Raw genomic sequence first — 22619 nt, 5'->3', positions numbered from 1 at the left:
ATAAACATCACTAAAAAATACCCTCAAATCAATTTTTAAGACAAATTGGGGTGGCGCAGCTAAAGACCCCAGAGCACAATGCTCGCAAGGAATAACTGAAACCACTTGATGTGTAGTCCCTTCCTATTTTCATTATTAATTCTTGTTATGCAAGTGCTGATTGAGATTTGGGACTGGATAGAGTTTGGCCGGCTAGGAGGGTACCCATTTTGAAACTCGATTAAAGTGAGGTGATGAGCTAGTTAAGTGTCGCCATGGGTCCCAGAGTGACTTACCGAGGATCTGAAGGCAGAGCCTCTGAGTCTGAAGCTTCAGTCCCTTCATGACATCACGCGGCATTATTTCTCTCAGCACTGAGGGAGTCCTCCTCCTCTAAATTTCAGCGCCCTGGGCAGAAGTCCTCTGGGTCCGGTCCTAGTTGCTCTCCTAGTTTGGGCGCTCCACGAGAGCGCAAGCTCGGGGAAAGCGGGCGGCTTTACCTGCCCAGGCTCCCAGCAAAGAGAAGCTGGCCGAAAAGACGGAAACTTCTTTCTCTCTGCCCCGGGCTTCTCTGGAGCCGACTCCGGCGCAGGTCGCTCAGCTTCGCCCGCTCCACTCAGCTCCCACAGGCGAGGGCGAGCGAGGGGGACCCTCCGGACCCTGCAGGGGCGGGGGCGGAGCCCAGGTGGGGCCGGGGCCGGCGGGGCGGAGCCAACTCGGGGAGGGAGCGTCGCTCGGCAGGGCAGGAGTCCGGGATCGCGGTTGCTGGGGCCGGAGGCGGCTTTGGGTTGGGGATGCTACAAGTACACGTTCCTTCCGTGGGGCCGGAGGCTGCGGACCCCGAGAGGAGCCTGGAGAAAGGCCATATGGTGAGCGTTCGGGCAGTGCTCCCATTGGGAACGGAAGAAAACCTTGGGCGGGGGGCTTGGGCTGCTACGGAAGGGGAGACCCGAGCAGGAGCTGTGGGGAGGCTCTGCCATTAGTTTCATCCCGAGTTGCTCTGCTTCCAGCTAGAGAGCCTGGGGATTTCATCCCCCTCTGTTTCTCCTACACGTTAATTGAGAGGCGGGGAGGTTGGGGGGGTCAAAAAGCAGAGATTTCCCCGCCCCAGCGCGGTTAGTGGCGCTGAGCTACATCCCAGCGGACTGAGGGAAATGGGGAGGGGGTGGTAGTCTTCGACCCTTGTAATTGGTGAACTTTGCCCTGGAGGGCCAAGGGGATTGCGTCTGACTCCTTCACCACCATCCTCCTTCGATCGACCTAGATTGCTCGGGGAGAGCGAGGGGGAGAGAGGGGAAAGGGAGGTGAGCGGCTCAGTGTCCCCGGAGCTCCCCTGGCGCAGGGGCTCTTCTGAAAGGGCCTTTGTGCGGAGCGATGCTCAGCCGCTGAGACTGGCTGTAAGAGAGAACTGCTGCCCGGTCTTCTCTTGGCTATTCGGGGTGGAAAGAGAAGAGAGGAATTGGAGTTCTACCTCGCCCTTCTCAGTACTGTCCTGAATCTGCGCGGCCGTGGGGGCTCGCTCACACTCTCGCGCTCCCCTCTCCCCTTTAGGTGTTCAGGGTGGAAGTCCTCTGCAACGGGAGAAGGCACACCATTCACCGGCGCTACAGCGAGTTCCATGCCCTGCACAAGCAGGTGAGAAGCAGGGAGGAGCGCCTGTCCCTTGGGCTACGGAGAGCTGAATGACACGGGAGACCTAGTTCTGTTCTACCCGGGGCCAAAGCCAGCCCTCCAGGGGCCTGGGACCGCCAATTACCTATTTGAGATCCATCTTAACTTCAAATTACTGGTCCCTCCCACGGTTTGAAAAGGGGGTGGAGGAAGGGGGAGAACAATGTGAGAATACCTATGGAGTGACAAGTGTGTGTACTGGAGGATATGGGAAGATTTGGCTTTTTGAGGTGCTTTGATGCCTGACTTTCAGAGTGCACGCCCAGGGTGCTTAGTTTAAGGTGAAGTCTGAATTTACCACTCACCCCTACCCAGAAGAGGGACCCTATTGGAGAAGGTGGGGATAAAGCAAAGGAATAGGAATTGGAACTAGAATGTTTTACTTGGGGCCCCAGTTCCTGAGAATCGGGACCTCTGAGCGGGTTTCTTATGGCTTTGGACAGATTAAGAAGTCTTGCAAAGTGCCCGACTTTCCCCCCAAACGAGTGCCTAACTGGAGGCCCAAGGTTCTGGAGCAGCGTCGACAGGGATTAGAGGCTTATATTCAGGTAAGAAGGGCAGAGCGGGGCTTCTTTTCTTCCTAGACGCTAACTTTAGGGCTCAGTAAACAGGAAATCTTTTTTGGAGGTGTCTCACTGCAGGGATGTGTATCTGTTGCGCTCCTAGCATGTGGATCTGTGTATATTTCATTGCCCTTCCTGCCCACATCATACCTAGAATCTATTCCTTCTCCACTTCTCTTGAGATTCCAAGTTTCTTTCATTTTTCACTTCAAGTGCCTCCTACAAGAAGTCTTTCCTGACACTATCATCTTGGTTATAGATGCTCTCACATAATCACTATTCTTTATTTGTAAAATTTTATACCTTTGTCTCTCATAAGAATATGAGTCCTTGAGGTCAGGGATTGTTTCACTCTTAGTTCCTATCACAGTGTTCAGCAAATGGAAGTATTGTTTGTTGATTTTGTTCCTCAGGGTGTGCTGTATCTCAATCAGGAAGTCCCCAAGGAGATGCTGGAATTTCTGAAACTTCGACATTTCCCTTCAGACCCTAAGACCAGCAGCATGGAGTGAGTGGATACTAGAAACATAAGGGTGGGAATTGAGAAGGGGCCTTTAGTTTGTCTTCAGCCAGCTCTTTAAGAACACCAGTGGAGATCTGGCCTTGAGAAGGCAGGTAAAAAATTTGTGGGTTTCTTTTGCATAGTTTTTGCTGCCCTCCTTCCTCTAATACTTATCAAATAATATTCTTTTTGTCACATAACTGAGTCTTACCACTGGTATACTTAGTATTCTTTCAGATAGAGTCTTTGCCTTAGAATTTACCTTTTTTTTTTTTGAGGCAATTGGAATTAAGTGACTTGCACAGGGTCACACAGCCAGGAAGTGTGTCTAAGGCTGGATTTGACCTCAGGTTTTCCCGACTCCAGGGATAGTGCTCTATCAAATGCTTCATCTAGCTGCCCTCCTCCTATTCACTCTTTAAGCTACTCAACAGCCTAACTTAGTAAATAAGTTGGTTTTAATTAGAAGCAGGGCTCCCTAGAGGCTTTGTGCTACCTCTTCCCTGCAGGGCTGCCGGGGCTTTCCTGGTTCAGAGGCCGCTCAGAGGGACTGGCAGCAGTCAATCATGTGTCTCTTCTCCCGTTCAGCCCCCGGGTGAGCTCATGCCCAGCCACAGCAGGCCAGCAGAAGGGCACGGCTTAGCTATTGTTCTGCTTCTCCGGCCGGGGACCTGGGTCTGGCTGAAGCGCGTGCTGCCCCCTCGTGGCCACTCCTGTCAATGTGGGACTACCCGTGGATGGCACAGATGGAAACCTTACCTGTCTTAGCATAAGATTTAGGGCTTGTGAAGGGACCTTCCTTAGGTCAGGACCCAAAGGGAAGTAATTTGTCTAATGACAGACAGAGGTGGGGATTCTACAGCCACCAGTTTCCCATGTGCACTCTGGCTTCGCGCAGTTTCTGGAGTGGCCGCGTCTGAGAACGCAGTCCCAGCACCTTGTCTGGTGGCCCTGATCCCTCCATCTCATACCACTTGCATTTGGGTCGGCGCTCTGTTCGAGATCCCAAATCCTAAGTGTATGGGGCTTTGTATTAAAGCTGACCAACCTCTTTTTTCTCCAGTACTCAGCTACCCCACCGACCAGTCGTGAGCTTCCACCGGGATCCATACATTCAAAGCCCTTTAGGCAAGTAAAATGTCAAGAACTATCAAGATGCAGCAGTTTTGAAGCCTGTGCTGTCTGTGTTGGCTTTGAGCAGGGATGGGGGACGTCCCTGCAAATTCTCTAGCATTTGGCCTAGATGGAGGAAGCTCTGGCAGCTTGTCTTAAGTGAAGGTGTCAGACGGGTGGTCTGGTCCCACTCCCCGAGGTTGCTGGGGTGGCCACATGTCTCACTCCCATTCGTAAGCTGTTGGCAGTGTCTGGATAGCAGAACATCATTAAGGAGAGGAAAAGGTCATAGGACCCATTGCTGCTTGGTTCCTGTTAACAGGAGCCTGGCTAATGATCAGGCTCTGGTTTAGAAGCTGTCCTCTACACTCACCCCAAAAAGGAACAGGCTTGAGTAGTAAGAGGGGTAGTTTAAGGGTCAGGACATAGATAGCCAAATCTAATTTCCTTCCTCCTGGTGATCCTTGTTAGCCGTGTCTGGAGAAGCCAGCTTACGAGTCTTGTTTGTACCCTTTCACTTAGAGCTAACAAAAGTACCTTCTGGAAGGACAAGACAGAAAAGCAGCGTAAGCACACACTATAGAACTATTTTCAGTCTCCTACTCAGCCTGAATTTTGTTTTCTCTTTTAGAATCAATCCCCAACATGGTGGTGAGTGGAGTGTTACAGGGCTTCTATGGCTACAGCGGATGCACCACTGTAACCCAGCTGAAGGACTCCCATTTCATACCATCCCAACTGCATCCGGGACCCTGAGGGGAGTAAAACTGTCAACCAGACCTCCCTGTAGCACCCTGACCCTTGGCTGAGGGGGACCACAGGCTCAGAGCCAAACTTTCCTGATGGGAGCCAACTCTTAACATGAAGCTAGGCAGGCACATTACAACTTCAATTTTGACCCCAATTGATAGGCAAGTACTGAGGGATACTTGCCTTCCCACCCCCTCTCCACCCCAAGATGGGAAGAACACAGAATAAAAGGAGTCTCTCTTAGGGATGAGCCCAGAGAAAACAGAATGGGCTTTTGTATTGGAAGAAAGGAACCACAGTGAGAAAAAAGGGCCCAGGCAGCATACAGGGTGAGAGGATGGAGGTAATAATGGGGAGGGATGATGAGTAGTGAAGGAGACGCTCCACTCTTTGGAAGTACAGTTTCTAGGAGACCAGTATTTGTCCTCTTGCCCACTGGTCCAGATCTAGTTTAGTCCAGGGCAGGATAGTGCTCCAATTGGCTTCCAAAGACATCCGGGGAAGGGCAAAAGAGAACAGAGGGAGAGAGGGCGAAAGGAAGTTCTATAGGAAGCAGGCCCTACTCTGCCCTTGGAAAAAAATTTTTTTGGAAGGGTACAGGGTGGGGTTAGGCTGGGCTAAGCTTAGATGCTTATTAAGGGCAAGGGATGAACCCAGCCCACTCACTTTCTATAAAAAAGTTTTCTTCTTTATTGGCTTGTGTTTTCTTTACAAAACTGGGCCTGAGGGGCTGTGGAATGTGAGGATGGATTCTGGGTCAGCTCAGTCAGAGGTCGGCACCTCAGGCTGTAGAGGAGCCCAGGGCTGCCACAGGGACCAGACCAGGCCTCAGTCCCCACAGGGGCAGTGCTGCCTGCACAGCCTGGAAAGCAGGTCTTCAGGGAAGCCTACTCCTTGGCAATGGCAAAGGGCTTCTCCACTTCAATTGTGCCACAGTCAGCTATTGTCACGTCTTTCAGGGGCTTGTCCCGCCCGTCTGTCTTGGTGTTTTCCACCTTTCGTACCACATCCTAATAATGAAAAGAAAAAACAAGGGGTAGGTCGGGATTAGTGTCAACAAATACAGAACTGTCCAATCCAGAGAACTCATCTCTAGACAGATTGAATGTTCCCACTGAACTTCTAACCAAAAATTATCCCATTATCAAATCCATTCTTCCCAAGTATCACTTTGTTACCCCATATTTCTAAACAAAGGAAAGAGGAGGGAGCAGGTACCTTGGTACCAACGGGACTGAACCTGTTCTTCCTTTACCATTCACTAAGTTGGCTTAGAGCCTGGCAAAGGCTGCAGGGTTTGGGAATAAGGAGAAGGGTTCAAGCCATAGGCTAACAGAAGAGATCCTGAGTCACAATCAAGGGCAACAGCTCCCTTTTCACACAGTAACCAAGCAGCTCTACAGTTACATGTTTCCAGCAGTAGAGGACAGTATAACCTTCCCTTACTTGCACCTTGGTAGTCTTACTCTGATTTCTCCCACTCAGTTTCTTTAGGGACTCAGAAACAGGGCACCCAGCAAGCTGGGACTAATGCAGGGCCAAGGATGATTATTAGTATTAGCAGAGACACCGAATGAGAGGAATAAAGTCCTATGTGCCCAGTCTCCACCACTTACCATTCCTTCTAGAACTTTGCCAAACACCACATGTTTTCCATCCAGCCACGGTGTCTTGACAGTAGTGATGAAAAACTGGGAACCGTTAGTATCCTTGCCAGCATTAGCCATGCTCACCCAGCCTGGCCCATAGTGCTTCAGCTTAAAGTTTTCATCAGGAAAGCGATCACCATAGATGCTCTTTCCTACAAATTAAAGCATATCTTAGGTTGGAATGGAAAACCAACTAGGATTCCAAATTTAGTACAAAGGGTAGAAATATCTGTACATATAATACAACTAAAGTGAACTTGATAAGAAAGAATCAGGACAGAAAATAGTTAATTTTCCCTAGAACTTCCGGCAAGTCTCACTGATGAGTAAAATCCAATTCCAATTATTGAGAAACATAAATGACCAAAAAATGTAATGAGAGCTGCAGTATAACTTATGGATTAAATCATTTATGTTCAGAATGATAGGGGATAGATAAGGGGGAAAAAAGCTGTGGAATGAATTGCTGATACTCCAACATACACAGCAACAGCCATACAAAGAGCAGATGGATGGAGAATCGTTTTAGTGTAAACTAAAGGTGACCAAGATTGTTCAGGAAACAAATAAAATATCTCACACTAAGTTTAAAACAAAAATCTTTTTCTTCTTAGAAGGGATTAAAAAGAGATGTATTTTTTTTTTTTTTTTTTTACTTAGACCCTTACTCTGGCATTGAATAGCTTGAAGGACTGAACAATGATCTCTAAAAAATAGTTTAATTGTACAAAAGGACTTCATGTTTCTTCCCCTCCTTCAAACTTCTCAATCTGTTTGTAGAGAATACTCATCCACTCATCTATCCATCCACAGACTTCTTTCTGAAGGCTTTAAGAAGGCTTCTATTGAATGGAAAAAGGCTTAACACAAGGTACCACAACATGTAACCAAAAAACAAAACAAAACAAAATAAAACACTGCACTGTAAAACAATGAGGAATTCAAAGAAAAATACAAAAATTTGTATAAACTGATATGAATTAAAGAAAATTGAATTATCAGAATTGACTACAATAATATATGTGGAAAATGAACTCAAATTAAATAGATAAATCTAGTACTGATTCTAGTAGGCAGATTATAAAATATATGTCCTTGCTTTGGGGAAGGGCAGTGGTTTGTCTAAAGGAAACTGCTATGGATAGTGTCACCCACATCGAGTTATTTGGTTGTTTTGTTTAACTTTTCTTTATTACAAAGGAAGATACTGGTGGATGGAGGGAAAAATATTGGAAAATGGCTGGTACAAAAAAAAAGTGTTAACAACTTAAAAAAAAAAATTCATTAACTTCTTGAAAGAAAGCAGTCTTACACAGTTATCTAGAAGCAGATACATAAGTTCTTAAATTATTTTTCAAAAATGTCCAAGAAATAAATATTATTTTCTTTACAAACCAAAACATGTATTGTTTACTTGAATTTTTGCTTTTCTTCCCAGTTTATTTTTACCTTCTTTCTAAATTCAATTTTTCTTTTATAGCAAGACAACTGTATAAATATATATATACAGATATTGTATTTAATATATACTTTAACATATCTAACAAGTATGGGACTACTTGCCATCTGGGGGAGGAGACAGGGAAGGAGGGGAAAAGGTGGAACAAAAGTTTTTGTGAGGATCAATGTTGAAAAATTACCCATGCATATGTTTTGTCAACAAAACTATAATAAATAAATAAGTTAAAAAACAAACAAACAAACAAACCAAAACATGGAAAAATCAATGACTCTGGATAATTCTCATTCTTGGCATGATGAATACAAATGGTCTACCCCTGGATTGAAACATACAGAAAAGTATAAACTATAGCAATCTGGACTGCAAGTATTAAATTTCATGGCACTCCATCACAACTATAAAATTTCTTTATCAGTGAATGCCATCGTGGACGTTTACATATCCCAAGAGGTATACTTAACACAAAATTCTGTAAGAATCACAAATTCTCATGATACGTGGTTGTAGAGTTTGGAACACTTTGGATACAACAACTACACAACATTTTTCCATGTTATGATTAACTTTTAATAAAAATGATTTAAAAAGTATTAAAACAAAATTTGCAATTACTACTGTACCAATTAACGTTTCTATTTTTTAATCATACATTCACATACTCCTGAATTCCTGATCACGAAGAGGATTCAGAGTTCCTAAGTTCAAAATCTGGAACTGGAAGCATTGAAGAGTGAAGAGAAACAGGAGAACATTGTACACAGTAACAGCAATATTATTAGATGACCAATTGTGATGGACTTAGCTATTCTCAGCAATACAATGATCCAAGACAATCCCAAAGGACTAATGATGAAGCATACTAGTTGCCTCCAGAGAAACAATCGATACTGACTGAATACAGAATGAAACATACTATTTTTCATTTTATTTCTTTTGAGTCTTCTGGTACGAAATGATTAATATGAAATTGTTTTACATAATTACCCGTTTATAACCTATATTTGCTTACTAATGAGAGTAGGAGGTGGGAAGGGGAAGAAGGATAGAATTTAGAAGTCAAAACTTTGAAAAAAATAAAAATGTTTAAAAACTGAGAGGGAGAGGGGGAAGGAGGGAAGTCCACAACTGCTTGTGTGCCCTAATTGATCAGGGCCTCCAATTTCCTAAAAATGAGGGAGCTGGTCAAGATCTCCTCTTTTAAGTACCTTTAAGCTCTCTCACTTAATCTAATTCCCCTCCTACTTTTATAATCTTTTATGAGAAGGGAAAGGGACCTGTATGTGCAAGAATGTTTGTGGCAGGTCTCTGTAGTGGTCAGAAACTGGAAACTGAGTGGATGTCCATCAATTAGAGAATGGCTGAATAAATTGTGGTATATGAACGTTATGGAATATTATTGTTCGGAAAGAAACGACCAGCAGGATAATTTCAGAAAGGCCTGGAGAGACTTACATGAATTGATGCTGAGTGAAATGAGCAGGACCAGGAGATCATTATATACTTCAACAACAATACCATATGAGGATCAATTCTGATGGACATGACCCTCTTCAACAATGAGACGAACCAAATCAGTTCCAATAGAGCAGTAATGAATTGAACCAGCTACACCCAGGGAAACAACTCTGCAGGATGACTATGAACCATTACATAGAATCCGCAATCCCTCTATTTTTTTCTGTCTGCATTTTTGATTTCCTTCACAGGCTAACAGTACACTATTTCCAAGTCTGATTCTTTTTGTACAGCAAAATAACTGTTTGGACATGTATACTTATATTGTATTTAATTTATACTTTAACATATTTAACATGTATTGGTCAACTTGCTATCTGGAGGAGGGGGTGGGGGGAAGGAGGGGAAAAGTTGGAACAAAAGGTTTGGTAATTGTCAATGCTGTAAAATTACCCATGCATATATCTTGTAAATAAAAAGCTATAATAAAAAAAATATATATATATATATATATATATATATATATATATATATATATATATATATATATATATATATATATATATGTATGTAATCTTTTGTGCTTGGATGACTAAATACCACCCTTGGACTTTCTCCCTAGCCCAATTTTTATGACTGGCTATCCAGTCTCAAAACTTCAAAGTTATTTTTGTTTCTATATTCTCTTGACTTTTATCATCATCATCATCCAAATCTTTTAAACATCATCACTCAAACTTTTGAACAATACTGCGAAGAAAGTAACATATATAGATTAGAAAGCCAAGTAAGAGATGAAGTGACTTGCCTATGGTCAAAAATCTGTTGTGTCAGAAGTGACATCTAATATATATGCTCACAAATACCTGTCAATTATTCTTCTGTGATGCTTTTGAAATCTATTCTTTCCTTTTTCATTCCCAATGATACCATGCAAGTTCAAACTCTATCATTACTTTTATACTGGAGTGGTACAGTCACTTCTTAACTAGTTACTCCTTCCAGTTTTATCCAAATACCACTCAATATCTTAAAATACAACTTTGATCCTTTGATCTTGTCAGTTCAGCCCCCTGGGTTCTACTCTTTATCTTTTCACCCACCCTATATATCAATCAGTTTCCAAATTTCATCTTTTGTATCATTACATCATTTGCTGGATCTTTGAAGTTCTACTTCTCATAGTCACTATCCAAAAGTCCAAGCCCTCATCAGCTTTCTTCTCAATTACTGCAACAACTTCTTACCAAGTCTCTCCCTACCCCATTTTTCTGCAATCATGAAAGTGATTTTCCAAAAGGACAGATTTTACCATGTTATCCTCTTACTCAAACTCCAGAGGCTCTTTATTTTTTAGAATAAAATACAGACTCTTCTAATAATCAAGATCCCACACAAACTGGCCTCTTCTATCCTTCTAGTTATATATACATTACTCCCCTCCACACAAACTATGAACCAACCATACTTTCCTAGTTGCTGCTCCCCAGCCCTTGCCCAGAGATGGTGTGTTTATATGTTTATGTACATGTTGTCACTCTTCCCCCTACCCTCCCAATAAAATGAAAGTGACTTGCAATTCCATTTTTGTCTTGTTATCTCCAATGCTAACTACAGTACTCGGTACATAGTAGGCTCTTTAAAAAAAATGCTTGCTGATGTTTAGCTCCCACCATATCTAGCCAAAAACTGGTCCTACCTTCCAATCATTCTGTTCAAATAAAGTATTTTACTGCTTCTGCAGCTTTGTTTATACCATTTAGGCTTCCTTCCTCATCCCTTTCCCCCAACAGCACCAGTCTTTTCTAAGCACCAATCTTTTCAGCATAGTGATTTCCCTATATCTTATGTTAATAAAAATAATTCCATAATCTCACACTGCTTTGTGATGTTTCTATTATTTTCTGCAACTACTGAAATATCTAAGTCAATTTTTCATTTGGTTGATAAGTTTCCCAATTAGATTTATCTCCTTGAGATAACAACTATTAAAGGCCCACGAAGGCCTACCACATTAATTATCTCTAAGAGATACTCAATAAATGTGATCTTTTTTTTTTCTGGAGTAAGAGACAGTTGAAAGGGAAGAGAGAGCTTACATTACATGCAAAGTAGAGAATATTTTCAAATGTATCAAGATTTAAAAAAGGGTGGCGAAACAATCAGGTTTCAAAGATTAGGCTATGAGATTGTAACATATATAAATGTCCCCCAGTCACAGCAAGATGTGACAGAATTCTAGCATGAATTCACATGGGGTGGCCCATGTGAATGTCTTAACTCTTCTTTGTCACATACTCTTTTCAGTTAGTTTTTCAGGAAATCTGATGCTATTCCCCAATAACAATGCTCCTCTTTAAACAAGCCTGACTCATGATTTATTACATTCATCTGGGATTCTCCATGCTATACCTAAGACAGTGAACTCATGTGCTATATATATTAGAAGCAGCTAATTAGCAATCTGCTGTGAGACGTAGATCAGCATTTCTGCTATCTGTAAGAAACACTCATGCTACTTTCCCACTATCCCTGCTGGATTTCTGTAGGATAAAAAAAGCATTGGTGGACCCAGTGGAGACAAGTGTATATTTATGGGAAAATGAGAAAAGAAGAAAAATAACCTGTTACAAAATCTTGCCCAATACTTTCACCCTGAGCAGCAGCAGCAGCAGATTCCTTTCTCAAAGAAGCCTAAATAAATGTTCAGGTTAGGCATTACCTCCTGTGCCATCACCCCGGGTGAAGTCTCCACCTTGAATCATGAAGTCCTTGATCACACGGTGAAATTTGCTGCCCTTGAAGCCAAATCCTTTCTGGGGAGGGAGGAAAAAAAAAGGACTGAGAGTAAGGGATTTGCAAGGACACTATGTCCATAAGCCAAGGAGAGGTAGAGAAGCCCCTTATTTTTAGGAGTGATTCCACACCTATTGTTACTATATGCTGTGCTGAGGAGCAAGCAGGAGCAGGGCTATTAGGCAAATCCATGAAGGGTCCAAAATAAATTCTTCTCTACTGGCATTGCTCAGAAAAAAGACCAACTTTCTTTATGGGCATTGCTGGGGAAGTTATAGTCTCTCATTTATCATCATAGCCTCTTGTTATGATGAGAGCCAGGGAGGCAAATAAACAAATAAGGTTAGAATACTCCTTTAAAAAACAATTAGCCAACCAACCAACAGCAAAAAACCCAGGTAGCTTCCTTGCAGCTTGGAAAACTTGGGTCAATCACTCTCCTGGGATAAAGTCCCTCCTACTTACCTCTCCTGTGGACAAAGCCACAAAATTGTCCACTGTCTTTGGAACTGTCTTCCCAAAGAGACCAATGACAATGCGGCCTACATCTTCATCACCAATTCGTAGGTCAAAATATACCTGAAATTGAGATTATTAAAAGCCCTTTTAGCATTTTTTTTTCCATCCCTTTCCTTCCTTGAGTTTTGAGGCAAGGTTCTTGGGTAGGGAGGGAAAGGGAAGTCAACTTGTGCCCATTGGTTACTAATGTAAATGAACCAAAAGAATAAAGTGTTGACTTTTATTTGCCTCACTAGGTCAGGGTCAAATTGCAGATGTGGTTCTCAAAGCATTGAAGGAGATTCCTTAAGTCTTTATTTCCTATTAAGATACCGCTCCTAATTTCAAGTATGTATGTGTGAGGCCAGATTTTTTTCATACATTTTAACCGAAACACATTTCAATATGTGCAGAAGCACATAAAACATTGTTTAGGTCATGTTTATAATGAGTTTATTTTTGAATACATCAAATACGAGTGGAAAAAAACCCATATTTAAAAAAAAAACAGCTGGGGAGGGGGGGTCATCAATAATTTGAGATATAAAATGGGTCCTAAGACCAAAAAAGTTTGGGATTCGCCACTCTACAGTGAGGAAGTGATATGACTATCACAAGACCCCATAAGAGCTCAAAAACACTTTCAAACTGTGCATATACATATCACTTTTGAATTTAATTAGTCTATTAACTATTACCTGCTAGCTTGAAAATTACTTATGAAAAGGCAAGTTAGAAACAGTAAGGTAGGGAAGGGGGGAAACCGCTCTTAATTCCTCAAGTCATTTTCTCCAAGCACAGAGAATGAGCAAGGTCATTGTCATGTTCCGATTCAAGACTGGGGTCCCGGGGCTTGCTTGGTTCACCCATTTGAGGGGCTCCCGCTCGCTGCTGATGGCGGGGACGCACCGCCGGCAGCCTGGGGGCAGACGGCCTGGGGGCAGACGCCCCGGGGGCCTCTGGGGGAGGAAGCGCACGTGCCCCGGGGCTCCCTGCCTCCCCCCCCCCCCCCCCCCCCCCCCGCGCCCCCCCCCCCCCCCCCCCCCCCCCCCCCCCCCCCAGGCCGCGCTCCCGCCCCGCGCCCATCCGGGCCGGGAAAGAGGGCAGCCCCACGAGGGCCCCGGCCTCCTTCCGCCCGGCCTCCGGGCGCGGCCTCCCCGTCGGGCTCAGACCTTGGCAGTGACTTTGGGCCCTTTCTTCTTCTCGTCTGCCGCGGAGAGTCCCGGCAAAAGCAAGAAGAGCACCGAGCCCAAAACGAAGGCGGCCAAGACCAGCAGCTTCATGTTCCGCTCCGTCAGACGCAGCATCAAACCTGCGGGCGCGGCCGCGGCCAGGGGAACGCCGAGGCAGGCAGCGGGCGGGGCAGGGGCCACCCCCCCCCTCGGCCGCCACCACCATTCTCGGGAAACGGGGGCGCCGGCTGGTGAAGCCGCGCTCCGAGGAGCACAAGCACGCGAAAGCCCCCCCGCGGCCGGCGCCAGATAGAGACTCCCTGCGGGGGCGGAGCCAAAGCTCCCGGAGCCCGCACCGGAGCGGACGCGGCGTCTTAGCTGGCTGCCACGTTCTCACCAGATCATTGGGCTTCCCGGTTGGCCAACCCCGACAGCTCTCCACTGATGCTGGCCAATAGAAGCAATAACTGGGCAGGGCGGGACGAGAGGACATAAAGAGAGGCTGGGATTGGGCGGCCTCTCAGCACAAAGGGAGCCTTCCAGGCGGGCAGGAGCCTCGCCCCACGTGGCGAGGCGCTCTATCCCCCTAGGCTGCCGGCCGGGCCTGCGCGCGCCGCTGGCGGGGAGGGATGCAGGCATCTTTTGCCTTGCGTGTGCAAAGCGGCCACCCCTCCATCCTCCCCAATCCGCTCCACGCAATTCGGCTTGCCCGCTTTCCCCTCAGACACAAACCTCTCTTTATAGAAGGCCTATCCCGTCCTGTTGGACGGTTGGTCAGTTGAGTTCATTTGTCATTTCTCTAGAAAATAGTTTAAAGAGAGGAGATGGTCTTCATGCCTGTTCCGCAGACTCCGTCACGTTTTAGAATGCCCTATTCCACCTTCTTCACCTTCTACATCATCCAAGGCACACCTTAAACGTGCATCTCGGAAGGGTTTCAAATCCAGACTACAGATTTAATATTCGTTCCACTGTATTCTAAATCCTTCCTGCATGTTTTGAGAATGATATCCTGGAGAGCAGAATGACCAACAAATTCCAGGTCTCTTAATCTCCAAGATAAGGTCCCTGAAGGGTATCGTGAATCTGAAGGTGCCACTTTCTTTCAAATTAGTGTGTATACTGTTACTTCTAGCCTGTGGAGAAATTGGAAAGAGAAAAACAATGGTTGCCAGAGGATGAGGTGGGCTTTGAGCTGGTACCTGAACCTATCGCTGTTGGGAAGAAATGTTTTACTTTTTTTTAATGTTTAAATTAGACCAGAAAACATTGCCTTGACGGGTTTGATCAATGCAAAGGGAAGCTGGCTGGCAGGTCTACTCCTGTCTAGAAACGGTCAGAAGCGGCTGAAGAACTGATCCATCCCACCTAAATGAAAAATCAAAATCTACCCTAAATGATTGTGTATGGCTTCAAGATGACTGTTCTGACTCGTTTTATAAAGCCTTTCTAGACTACTGCTTTTTCATATACTTTTCTCTAATTTCATGTTTTGTGTGCATCTTTTTTTCCCCCTCGATTGGCCAATAAATTAATTTTGGACAGGTGCCCTCTTCTCTGATACCCCAAAAGCTCAGTATAGTACTCCTAGGAGGTAGGAACTTTTTCCTTTTATATCTTTGTATTTATATAGCTCCGTTAAAAAGCCCATGTTTGTTGATTTTTGCTTAAATAGGTGCTCTAAGTGTCTGCATTGTTACATAGTGTCAAAAACTTTGTGGATTTAGCATGAAAAAGGTCGAGAAGATATACACACTTGTCACACAGACAACAATATTACTCCCATCTTCAATTGTTAAGGATCTGTATCCTTTTATGTACTGTCAAGATTTGGACTCATTCCTAAATTATAGTTGAGCTAATGTAGCTAAATTTTCATGGTCCTGAAAAGTGCCTGTTTATTACACTATTAACATTGAGTTACAATGTATTGGCTTCACAGAGTTCAAAGGTCCTCTCATTTACACGGTTAATACTAGATTCAATTTGTGTAGAGCCTCTTGCACAGAAACAGTTCTTTATATATACTCATACCCCACAATGGACTTCATCTCCACCATAGGAAAAACCTGTTCAATGCAGCTGCCACTTTAAAACCTCAGCTTCTGATCCGCCACCTTCTCTCACATCCCACCTCAGCCTAGGGCTTTTCTACTAATAGAAGTTAACAAAGGGATCTGAAACTCATCATGAGATACTCTCCAACCACAGTAAGCATAAGATCGGACCTCAGGGAGAGGACAAGGCTTCTCTCAAAAGGAATGAAAATACTAATGCTAGTCTCAGTAGCACTAGAGTGGGAAGATGAGTGTGGAGAGTCTAAAACACATGAAGGCTGGCCTCTAGAAATGTGACAGAGAAAAAAGGGGAAAAAAAAGAAAAGAAAAACTAACTAGGACCAGCCTGAAAGGTAAGACATTTTATTTTACATACAAAAAGGGTGCAAACTGAATCCCTTCCCCTCCCAAAAGTGGGGAAGAGGTGTACTTTAAGATCACATTTGTGTTTCTCCTGCTGCCCTAGGAAATGGGCAATTCAGAGACAAAGATATTAGGACCCATGTTCTCCAAAGAAAGCCACTCCCCCCTTCTTGGAGGAGCTTTTCCCAGTGGTATATAAGCCCTTATCCCGGTAGAACCATTTCAAATACACTTTAAATTGACATTCATGTTAAAAAATACTACAAGTTTCATTTTCACAGCTGAGCTTTGAGACCAGTGCCAGGGTTTTATGAATAAAATATTGCATTACATATTTAAAATAAAAGATTAAAAAAACTCAAAAAGGCATTTAACAAGAATCAGACACATCCACGCAATATCAATTTAAAAAATGATTTCCACAGCTGATTTATACATTTTACAGTAAAAAAAAAAGTTGCAATCGATATCCCCAACATTCCCTCTTGAAAGTACAAGGGCAAAGGTTAAAGAAATAGACAAAATAATAATATAATAAATTATAGCTTGCAATATATCCAGTGGGAATTTGTGACTTAATATTATTTTCCATTGGGGTTAGAATATTTTTTGGTATCATCTACATATTTTCTACTGTTACTCTTCTTTCTGTTCAACAACTGAAAATCTTTACCAGGATCAGCACATTGTACTCTTGTTATTTCTTTTCTTCTGAGAATACTCAGGAACACAGTTTAGAGCAGCTTGAGCTGTAAATAGGTAGGGTTAGGAAATACATACATATATATGCATATCAGTATATAATTCCACTTCCTATCGGCAAAGAAATGGCTCATTTTCCTGAGACATTCCTAACAGATTGACAAACCTTTTAAAGGCTTTCTGTGCAAGAGATGACCCAGGATTTGGTCTAGAGCTCAAGAAGAGGAACACTGAAAAAGAAGTCACGTGCACAATAGTGGGACAGGACAGAAGAAAGCTGTCAAGATCACCGTATTCCTGGTATTTATTAGTAGTAGGATGATTAGAGACCACTTCCATATACTACCAGGGACACCTCTCTAATGTGACACCTTGCAGACAATGATGGCATCAGAAATTTTACTGGAGTGAAAGAAAACAAACAGATCTTGTTTAGATAACTGAGGTTTCTTTATAACAATGAGTTTGGTAAGTCAAACTAGAAATACATGAAATACACATTCATTTTTTTCCTCCATAGGTTGATCTATACATAAATACTGGAGTGGATTTCCTTGTTGATTTGGGGAAATATACTTTCCACTGTCTATACTCAATGGAATTTAAATCTACCTACTGTTTTCGAGTACAATGGAGAAGCCAGTTCTTTTGCACTCAGTTACCTGGAAATGGAGTTAAGGAAAAAAACATACCAATATTTTAAGACTGCTTAATTAATCAAATACATTGAAATTCCTACTTTGTGGTTAAAACACTGCTCAAAACTTCAAGTACCCTCAAAAGGGCCACATTTTCCTTTAACAAACAAAAGCAAAAATAAAAAAAAAAATCAAAATAATCACACTTTAGATTCCTAACTGATCCTTCGTGGTGAAGACCCTAGGAGTTGGGGGCCTAGGAGCCATTCATAAGGCTTCTGTGCAGGTGACTGGGCCCTGGCTTTTCTGGAAAAGCAGCTTCCTTCAAGGCAGTGCCTTTGTTTTTAAAGCACACACTGATGACAGAAAGGGAGACCAAGGCAATCAATGGAACTCTCTGGACTCCTAGGCTTAATCATATTCACTTTGGGTATGAAATGATCCCCTTGGGGTCAAATCATAATTGATAGGAGCAGCAGCAGTAGCAGTCCAGGAGAGATGCAGTATTGGCCTCGGTGGAATCTCACTGCTTCACAAAGGCTGCATCAAATGCTCCCAATCCAGGGAACCCTGGCCCGTCTCCTTCTCTGACATTGGATACTATTTAGGCTGGCTCACCTGGTATAGACAACTGGCTTTAATGCAGGAGGAGGAGAGACCTAGAAAAAGGAACTGGGGGTAGTGGAAGGAGAGGAACAAAGGAGCTCTAGAGTATGTGCATGCCTAGGCATAGAGATACATTAGGGGAAAAAAGAAAAGACAAGTTCCTCTTGGGAGATTCTCCATTGGAAGCAGTGCTTTTAAGAAATGCATGCCATGCTCACTGGGCTGGAGGGTGGGCTATGTCTTACGTTACAAAAAAAAAAAAAAAAATTTAAGGCTGTGATCCTTAGTAACCACTTTGAAGTAATGTTCCAAGTGCTGCATATTCTTGGTGTTAAAAAGCAGTTACTAACACTGAGAATCAACACTGAATGAGCATTATATGTACTTTTCCATTTAGCTATATTGGAAGCTGCTTTAAAAAGAGATACCTTTTCTGGCTAATGGGCAGCAGATGCTTTAATGCATTTTCAAGTATACTGAGAATAAATAAGCAATCACTACTCACATGCTGGAATCCTCCCGACAATGGCTGTCTACTGAAGCTGCTGTTTTACCTGGCCCTCTGTTAATCAACTCTCCATGGGAGCTAAAGCAGGCAGAAATTTTTATCTGCCAGCCACCCCACCATACATACTTTCCCTTTCCTTGGCCCCATTTGACAGAGAGCAAGTCAGATAATGTTCCCTGAAGCCATTACAAAAGTAAGCTGATTGCTGGAGGGAGAAGCTGCTCAGCCTCCTGGGCTCTACTACGGGGATCCTGCCTTTTCTAACATTCTGAAATGAGTCTGCCTGGTCTGTGAAAAGCCCCAAAGCAGATCTGAAGACAGGGTTAACAGAGATGGAATGCCTCTCTCATGCTTAGAATACAACAGTGGTCCTAATTCTGCCCTGCTAACACGGGGAGAATATTTTAAAACAACCAAAACGTTGGCTAAAACGATGGGGGCATTTACCTAGTTCAGAGAGAACAGGTGAAGCCCTCCTTGGGGTTAACAGGTATAACTGGGGAGTTTAGGACTAGGAAAGATGATGGGAATCCCAGTAAGACCATCTGTTTAAGATGTAATTAACACCATTCTGCATATGCTTAGGTGAATCTCAACAGTATAGTATTATAGAGCTAGTAGGAATTAACTAAAGGGAGTTACCTGAACTTAAAAATATAAGGATAATTTTTTTTTTTTTTTTTTGGTTAATCCCTGATAGCCAGAGAACAATTAAAATTAAAACAAACTTAAGGAGTTTGAATGACTGCAGTATGGAATTAGATTAAAATCATCACTGCAAATGGTTTCGAAATTTCACAATTTAAGAACTGTCTTTTTAGAGGCCATATTTTTAAGCAATCACAGAGTTGATGAGAAAGGAAGCCCTGTTTCACAAATGGAGGAGAAGCTGTCTGCTAACTTGTCTGAGAACTCTTTCTCTAATTACTCAGGGAAGGTTGTTCCTAATATTCATTGGAGACAGGTCTCAGTTTTATTTTCTTTTTCATTAGAAAACCATGTTAACTTCTGAGTCTACTCATTTTTTCCAAGTGACAGAGGAGTGATAACACTGTAACAGAGGCCCTGGGCAGGCATAAAACATTACCAGAATGCTGGGTACCTGGCTCCTCATTTCTACATCTTTATCATGAAAGCTAAATCTTCAGAGGCATCAATCAGAGGAATAGGTCATTGGGAAGGAGCCCCTCCATCTACTTAAATCTCACTCTTTAAGAGCTATCCCTTAAAAAAAAAAAAAAAAAAAAAAAAAAAAGTAAGACCCAAGAAAAGCCATAGACACATCTACAGGTGGGTTTACCTGGTGGCCAGGCAAGGCTAGGACACTGCCTTTACTTTTTTTTTTTTTTTTTTTTTTTGGTGAGAGGCACTTGGTTAGGGTTGAGATTGCCAGGCCACACCAGGCTCTTCTAGGATGTGCCCCCTTTTCTAGAATTCTCCTGGGTGCCTTTTGGCAGGCCCTTCTTTAGGAAGGGATAAGGAAAGCATAATTAAAGGTTTGCATATGCACCAATTTAAAATCAGCACAAAGCCATATATATATATGTCTTACAAACTGGGGTGTAACCACCAGGTAACAGGGCAAGGAAGTGAAGTCCCAAACATTCAAAGTCTTCTGGGGGATATATGGAGGAAACAGGAAGTCTCCCTACCACTCTGCATTTCACATATAGAAAGATTTCTTGCTAAATTAACAAAAAGAAAAATCACAATTATTATTTGACCTACACAAACAAGAAGTCAGTGAAGCTAAACTCCCAGCCCAGACACTCCTGGGGTAGCTGGAGCCCCACTATGGCTCTAGCCAGCACTGCTTCTGCTCCATTCAAGTAAGGCAATAAGAGACTTGGTAGCAGAAAATGGCTAACTACTAGAAACTATCTCCACATCTGTAAGTTCAAAGGTACACCCAACATTTGGAGACCAGGATTTTCATGTGACAAAAATCATAAGACCAAGGGATGCTACCTTCCTTCATAGAGAGCTCCCTCTCTATCTCTTCTACAGTAAGAGACTAAGACTGGAGAAGGGGAATACTTTCCTCTCCCCTTCATCCTTCCCCCCAAGATCCTTCCCTGATAAAGAGAATTCCACTGCCCCCTGCCAATCAATCTAGGATACTAGGCCAGATGCTTCTCAGTTTTTTTTTTTTTTTTTAAATCATTGTCTGGACAAGTCATTTGAATTCCAATGAAAATCTAGAATGAAAATACTAAATCTAGACTATGCCCTGTTCATGCAGGAAGTGGGAGAGCTGAGCCCTTTCCCAGTGGTGTGTCAGCATGAAATGATGGTGTGCAGAGGATTTTGAGTGGAAGGAGACCTAGTTTCTTCATCATTCTTCTTGAGGGAATCCTCTGTCCCCTCTCTAGGCTCACTATTCCCACCCATCCTACTGTTATCCCTGCTATATAAATTGACAAAGTGATTTAAAATTGTTCTCTACAGTTCCCTTTTCCCCAAGGTTTTCCAGAACCAAGCAATCTTGCCTTATCCACTTATTCCAGTGTTTAATTTCTCGACGCTATTTCTTGCTGCTAGCTAGGTTTATTGACCTGCCTAGAGATGTGTACATAGGCTTAGCTTACAGCAATGTTAGGCAGATCACATGGTCTACAGTTTGGCTGCAAGGACAGCCTGGTAAGCAGATGTAATCTCCGCCAGGCCTCATTTCAGTTACTGACAAAAATCCCCAGTTTCATTCCAGTCAGAAGGCAAAGAACAAGTCCACTCTTTCCTTGCCATGCTGGCTTTTCCTCCTTTTTTTTTTTTTTTTTCTCCCCACAGAAATGTGTGGTAGTGCTTATTTCAATTTTTACCCCAATGTCATCTGGAAGTCACAGTTATCTAGCCAGACAGGACCCATGCTGTGTGAAAAGCAAAACATATTTTTATTTCCTGGTTGGTTATCTGCTTCTCTAGGATAATTCATTTACCCAAAGTCACTTTTCAGTCCAACCTAGCTTGTCTAATGTGCACACAAGCAAGGGCCTCCGAACTTTCAGGTCACGAGGCTCTGGGAGGGACATTCGACAGCTGAGAAGGAGGACTGGAAATTCAAGTATGGCTCCTTACAGACCTTGCCAATCTGAGTGAGATGATTCAGATGGCTTGAGGTTTGGCTTCTTTTTTTCTGAGTACTGAAGACCAAGATCCTTATGTTGAGAATGTTCTCTGGACCCATGTTTCTCTCTCAGTGGCTGCACTAGCCCCACTCCCTCCACAAAGAAAAAGTAAAACCCCAAAATAATCAGACACAATATGCATCTGCCATGTTATTAAAAAAATTAAAAGTGCAATAAGGTCAATTTTTCTTTTTCCAAAACAATTTGCACTGTCCTATTACTGTTTAGAGAATAGCGCTTGTTCACCAAGAAAGCCAAGAACACCAACTCTACAGGGACAGTAGATTGCAAATTTCTCACAGCTTGTATGCTAGGATATAGCATCACAAGTAGGAGGGAAACACAGAGGGAACCAGCAATCCTATGGCCAGATCAGGGATCAGTGGCAGCACAGATGAACAAAAAGAGGAATTCTATTATGGGGGCCTGGAAGGTGGAGGAAATCTTTCTCCAACTCCAGGCTTGCCTTTCTCCCACTTGTTAGCTGCCCACCCTGTCTGGGTAAGGTCCTCTCATACCTTTAAAATATAAAGCCTTTACTTATTAGTCTTTTCATTGGAGGAGGGGAAAGGCAGAGCACAGGAGTAAACTGAGGAAGAGAATAGTAGTCAAGTTTTTGTGAATGACACCTTCACTGTAAACAATGGGAAGGAGAGTCAACTAGGCAGCCCCAAGTGCAAGCAGTGGTGGGGCTGCCAGGAGTCTGGATCCCACAAAGAGCCTCCGGCTTGGAATTAAGTGGTGAACTGATTCAGCACTGGCCAACTCCATGTTGGCTTCCTCTGGGGCATCTGTTTTCTTCTCTTTTTGGTTTTTGATCTCCACCCTCTCCTCTTCCATTCTCCTCCCAGAGAGGAGTCCTTTCTAACGAGCAATGGCAGGAGCTGCAGGTGCAACTGAAGAGTCCCCAGGGCTTGGGGGAAGGGAGGGGACTCCTGGGAGGCACTGGTCACTTGTGGCGCTGGGCAGTCTTCTTCCTTTTCCTCTTAAAAAAACAGCAGCACCTGGAG

General features: G+C 43.3%; 3 protein-coding genes across 8 annotated transcripts in view; 1 reads left to right on the top strand and 2 right to left on the bottom strand.

Annotated features, from left to right (window-relative positions):
* Nucleotides 1–754: 754 nt before the first annotated feature.
* SNX22 (sorting nexin 22) lies at nt 755–5146 on the top strand. Of its 2 annotated transcripts, XM_003755642.3 has the most exons (6): nt 755–848; nt 1531–1614; nt 2094–2198; nt 2627–2721; nt 3779–3843; nt 4460–4701. In XM_003755642.3, the coding sequence occupies exons 1-6, from the start codon at nt 774–776 to the stop codon at nt 4582–4584; spliced, it is 549 nt and encodes a 182-aa protein (XP_003755690.1). In that variant the 5' UTR covers nt 755–773; the 3' UTR covers nt 4585–4701. The 2 variants fall into 2 exon arrangements, with proteins under 2 accessions (XP_003755690.1, XP_031811269.1); XM_031955409.1 differs by lacking the exon at nt 3779–3843 and having other exon boundaries at nt 4460–5146.
* PPIB (peptidylprolyl isomerase B) lies at nt 4819–13802 on the bottom strand. Its single transcript, XM_031955407.1, has 5 exons — nt 13611–13802; nt 12406–12519; nt 11867–11960; nt 6195–6379; nt 4819–5588 (listed from the first exon to the last, which is right to left on the bottom strand). Exons 1-5 carry the CDS (start codon nt 13743–13745, stop codon nt 5466–5468), a joined length of 651 nt encoding a protein of 216 aa, XP_031811267.1. The 5' UTR covers nt 13746–13802; the 3' UTR covers nt 4819–5465.
* A 2411-nt stretch (nt 13803–16213) lies between these two features.
* CSNK1G1 (casein kinase 1 gamma 1) overlaps nt 16214–22619 on the bottom strand; it is a 225499-nt gene continuing 219093 nt past the window's right edge. For all 5 annotated transcript variants that reach the window (XM_031955399.1, XM_031955401.1, XM_031955402.1 and 2 more), the window contains one exon: nt 16214–22613. In XM_031955399.1, coding sequence (XP_031811259.1) covers nt 22559–22613 — 55 coding nt within the window. In that variant the 3' untranslated portion in view covers nt 16214–22558. The remainder of the gene's footprint in view (nt 22614–22619) is intronic.

Source organism: Sarcophilus harrisii, chromosome 2, assembly GCF_902635505.1.
Source record: "Sarcophilus harrisii chromosome 2, mSarHar1.11, whole genome shotgun sequence".
NCBI classification, from domain to species: Eukaryota; Metazoa; Chordata; class Mammalia; order Dasyuromorphia; family Dasyuridae; genus Sarcophilus; species Sarcophilus harrisii.
The sequence above is the reverse complement of the archived record's forward strand: the minus strand, read 5'-3'. Positions and strand labels throughout refer to the sequence as shown.

Bases quoted from the DNA above. Each gene is read 5' to 3' on its own strand.
- SNX22 (XM_003755642.3), top strand. From the start codon at position 774: ATGCTACAAGTACACGTTCCTTCCGTGGGGCCGGAGGCTGCGGACCCC. The intron at 849-1,530 runs GTGAGCGTTCGG...TCTCCCCTTTAG, and splicing joins GCCTGGAGAAAGGCCATATG to GTGTTCAGGGTGGAAGTCCT. The intron at 2,722-3,778 runs GTGAGTGGATAC...TTTTTTCTCCAG, and splicing joins CCTAAGACCAGCAGCATGGA to TACTCAGCTACCCCACCGAC.
- PPIB (XM_031955407.1), bottom strand. From the start codon at position 13,745: ATGCTGCGTCTGACGGAGCGGAACATGAAGCTGCTGGTCTTGGCCGCC. The intron at 11,961-12,405 runs GTAAGTAGGAGG...CTCCCTCCCCAG, and splicing joins TGGCTTTGTCCACAGGAGAG to AAAGGATTTGGCTTCAAGGG. The intron at 6,380-11,866 runs GTAATGCCTAAC...TTTAATTTGTAG, and splicing joins CCGGGGTGATGGCACAGGAG to GAAAGAGCATCTATGGTGAT.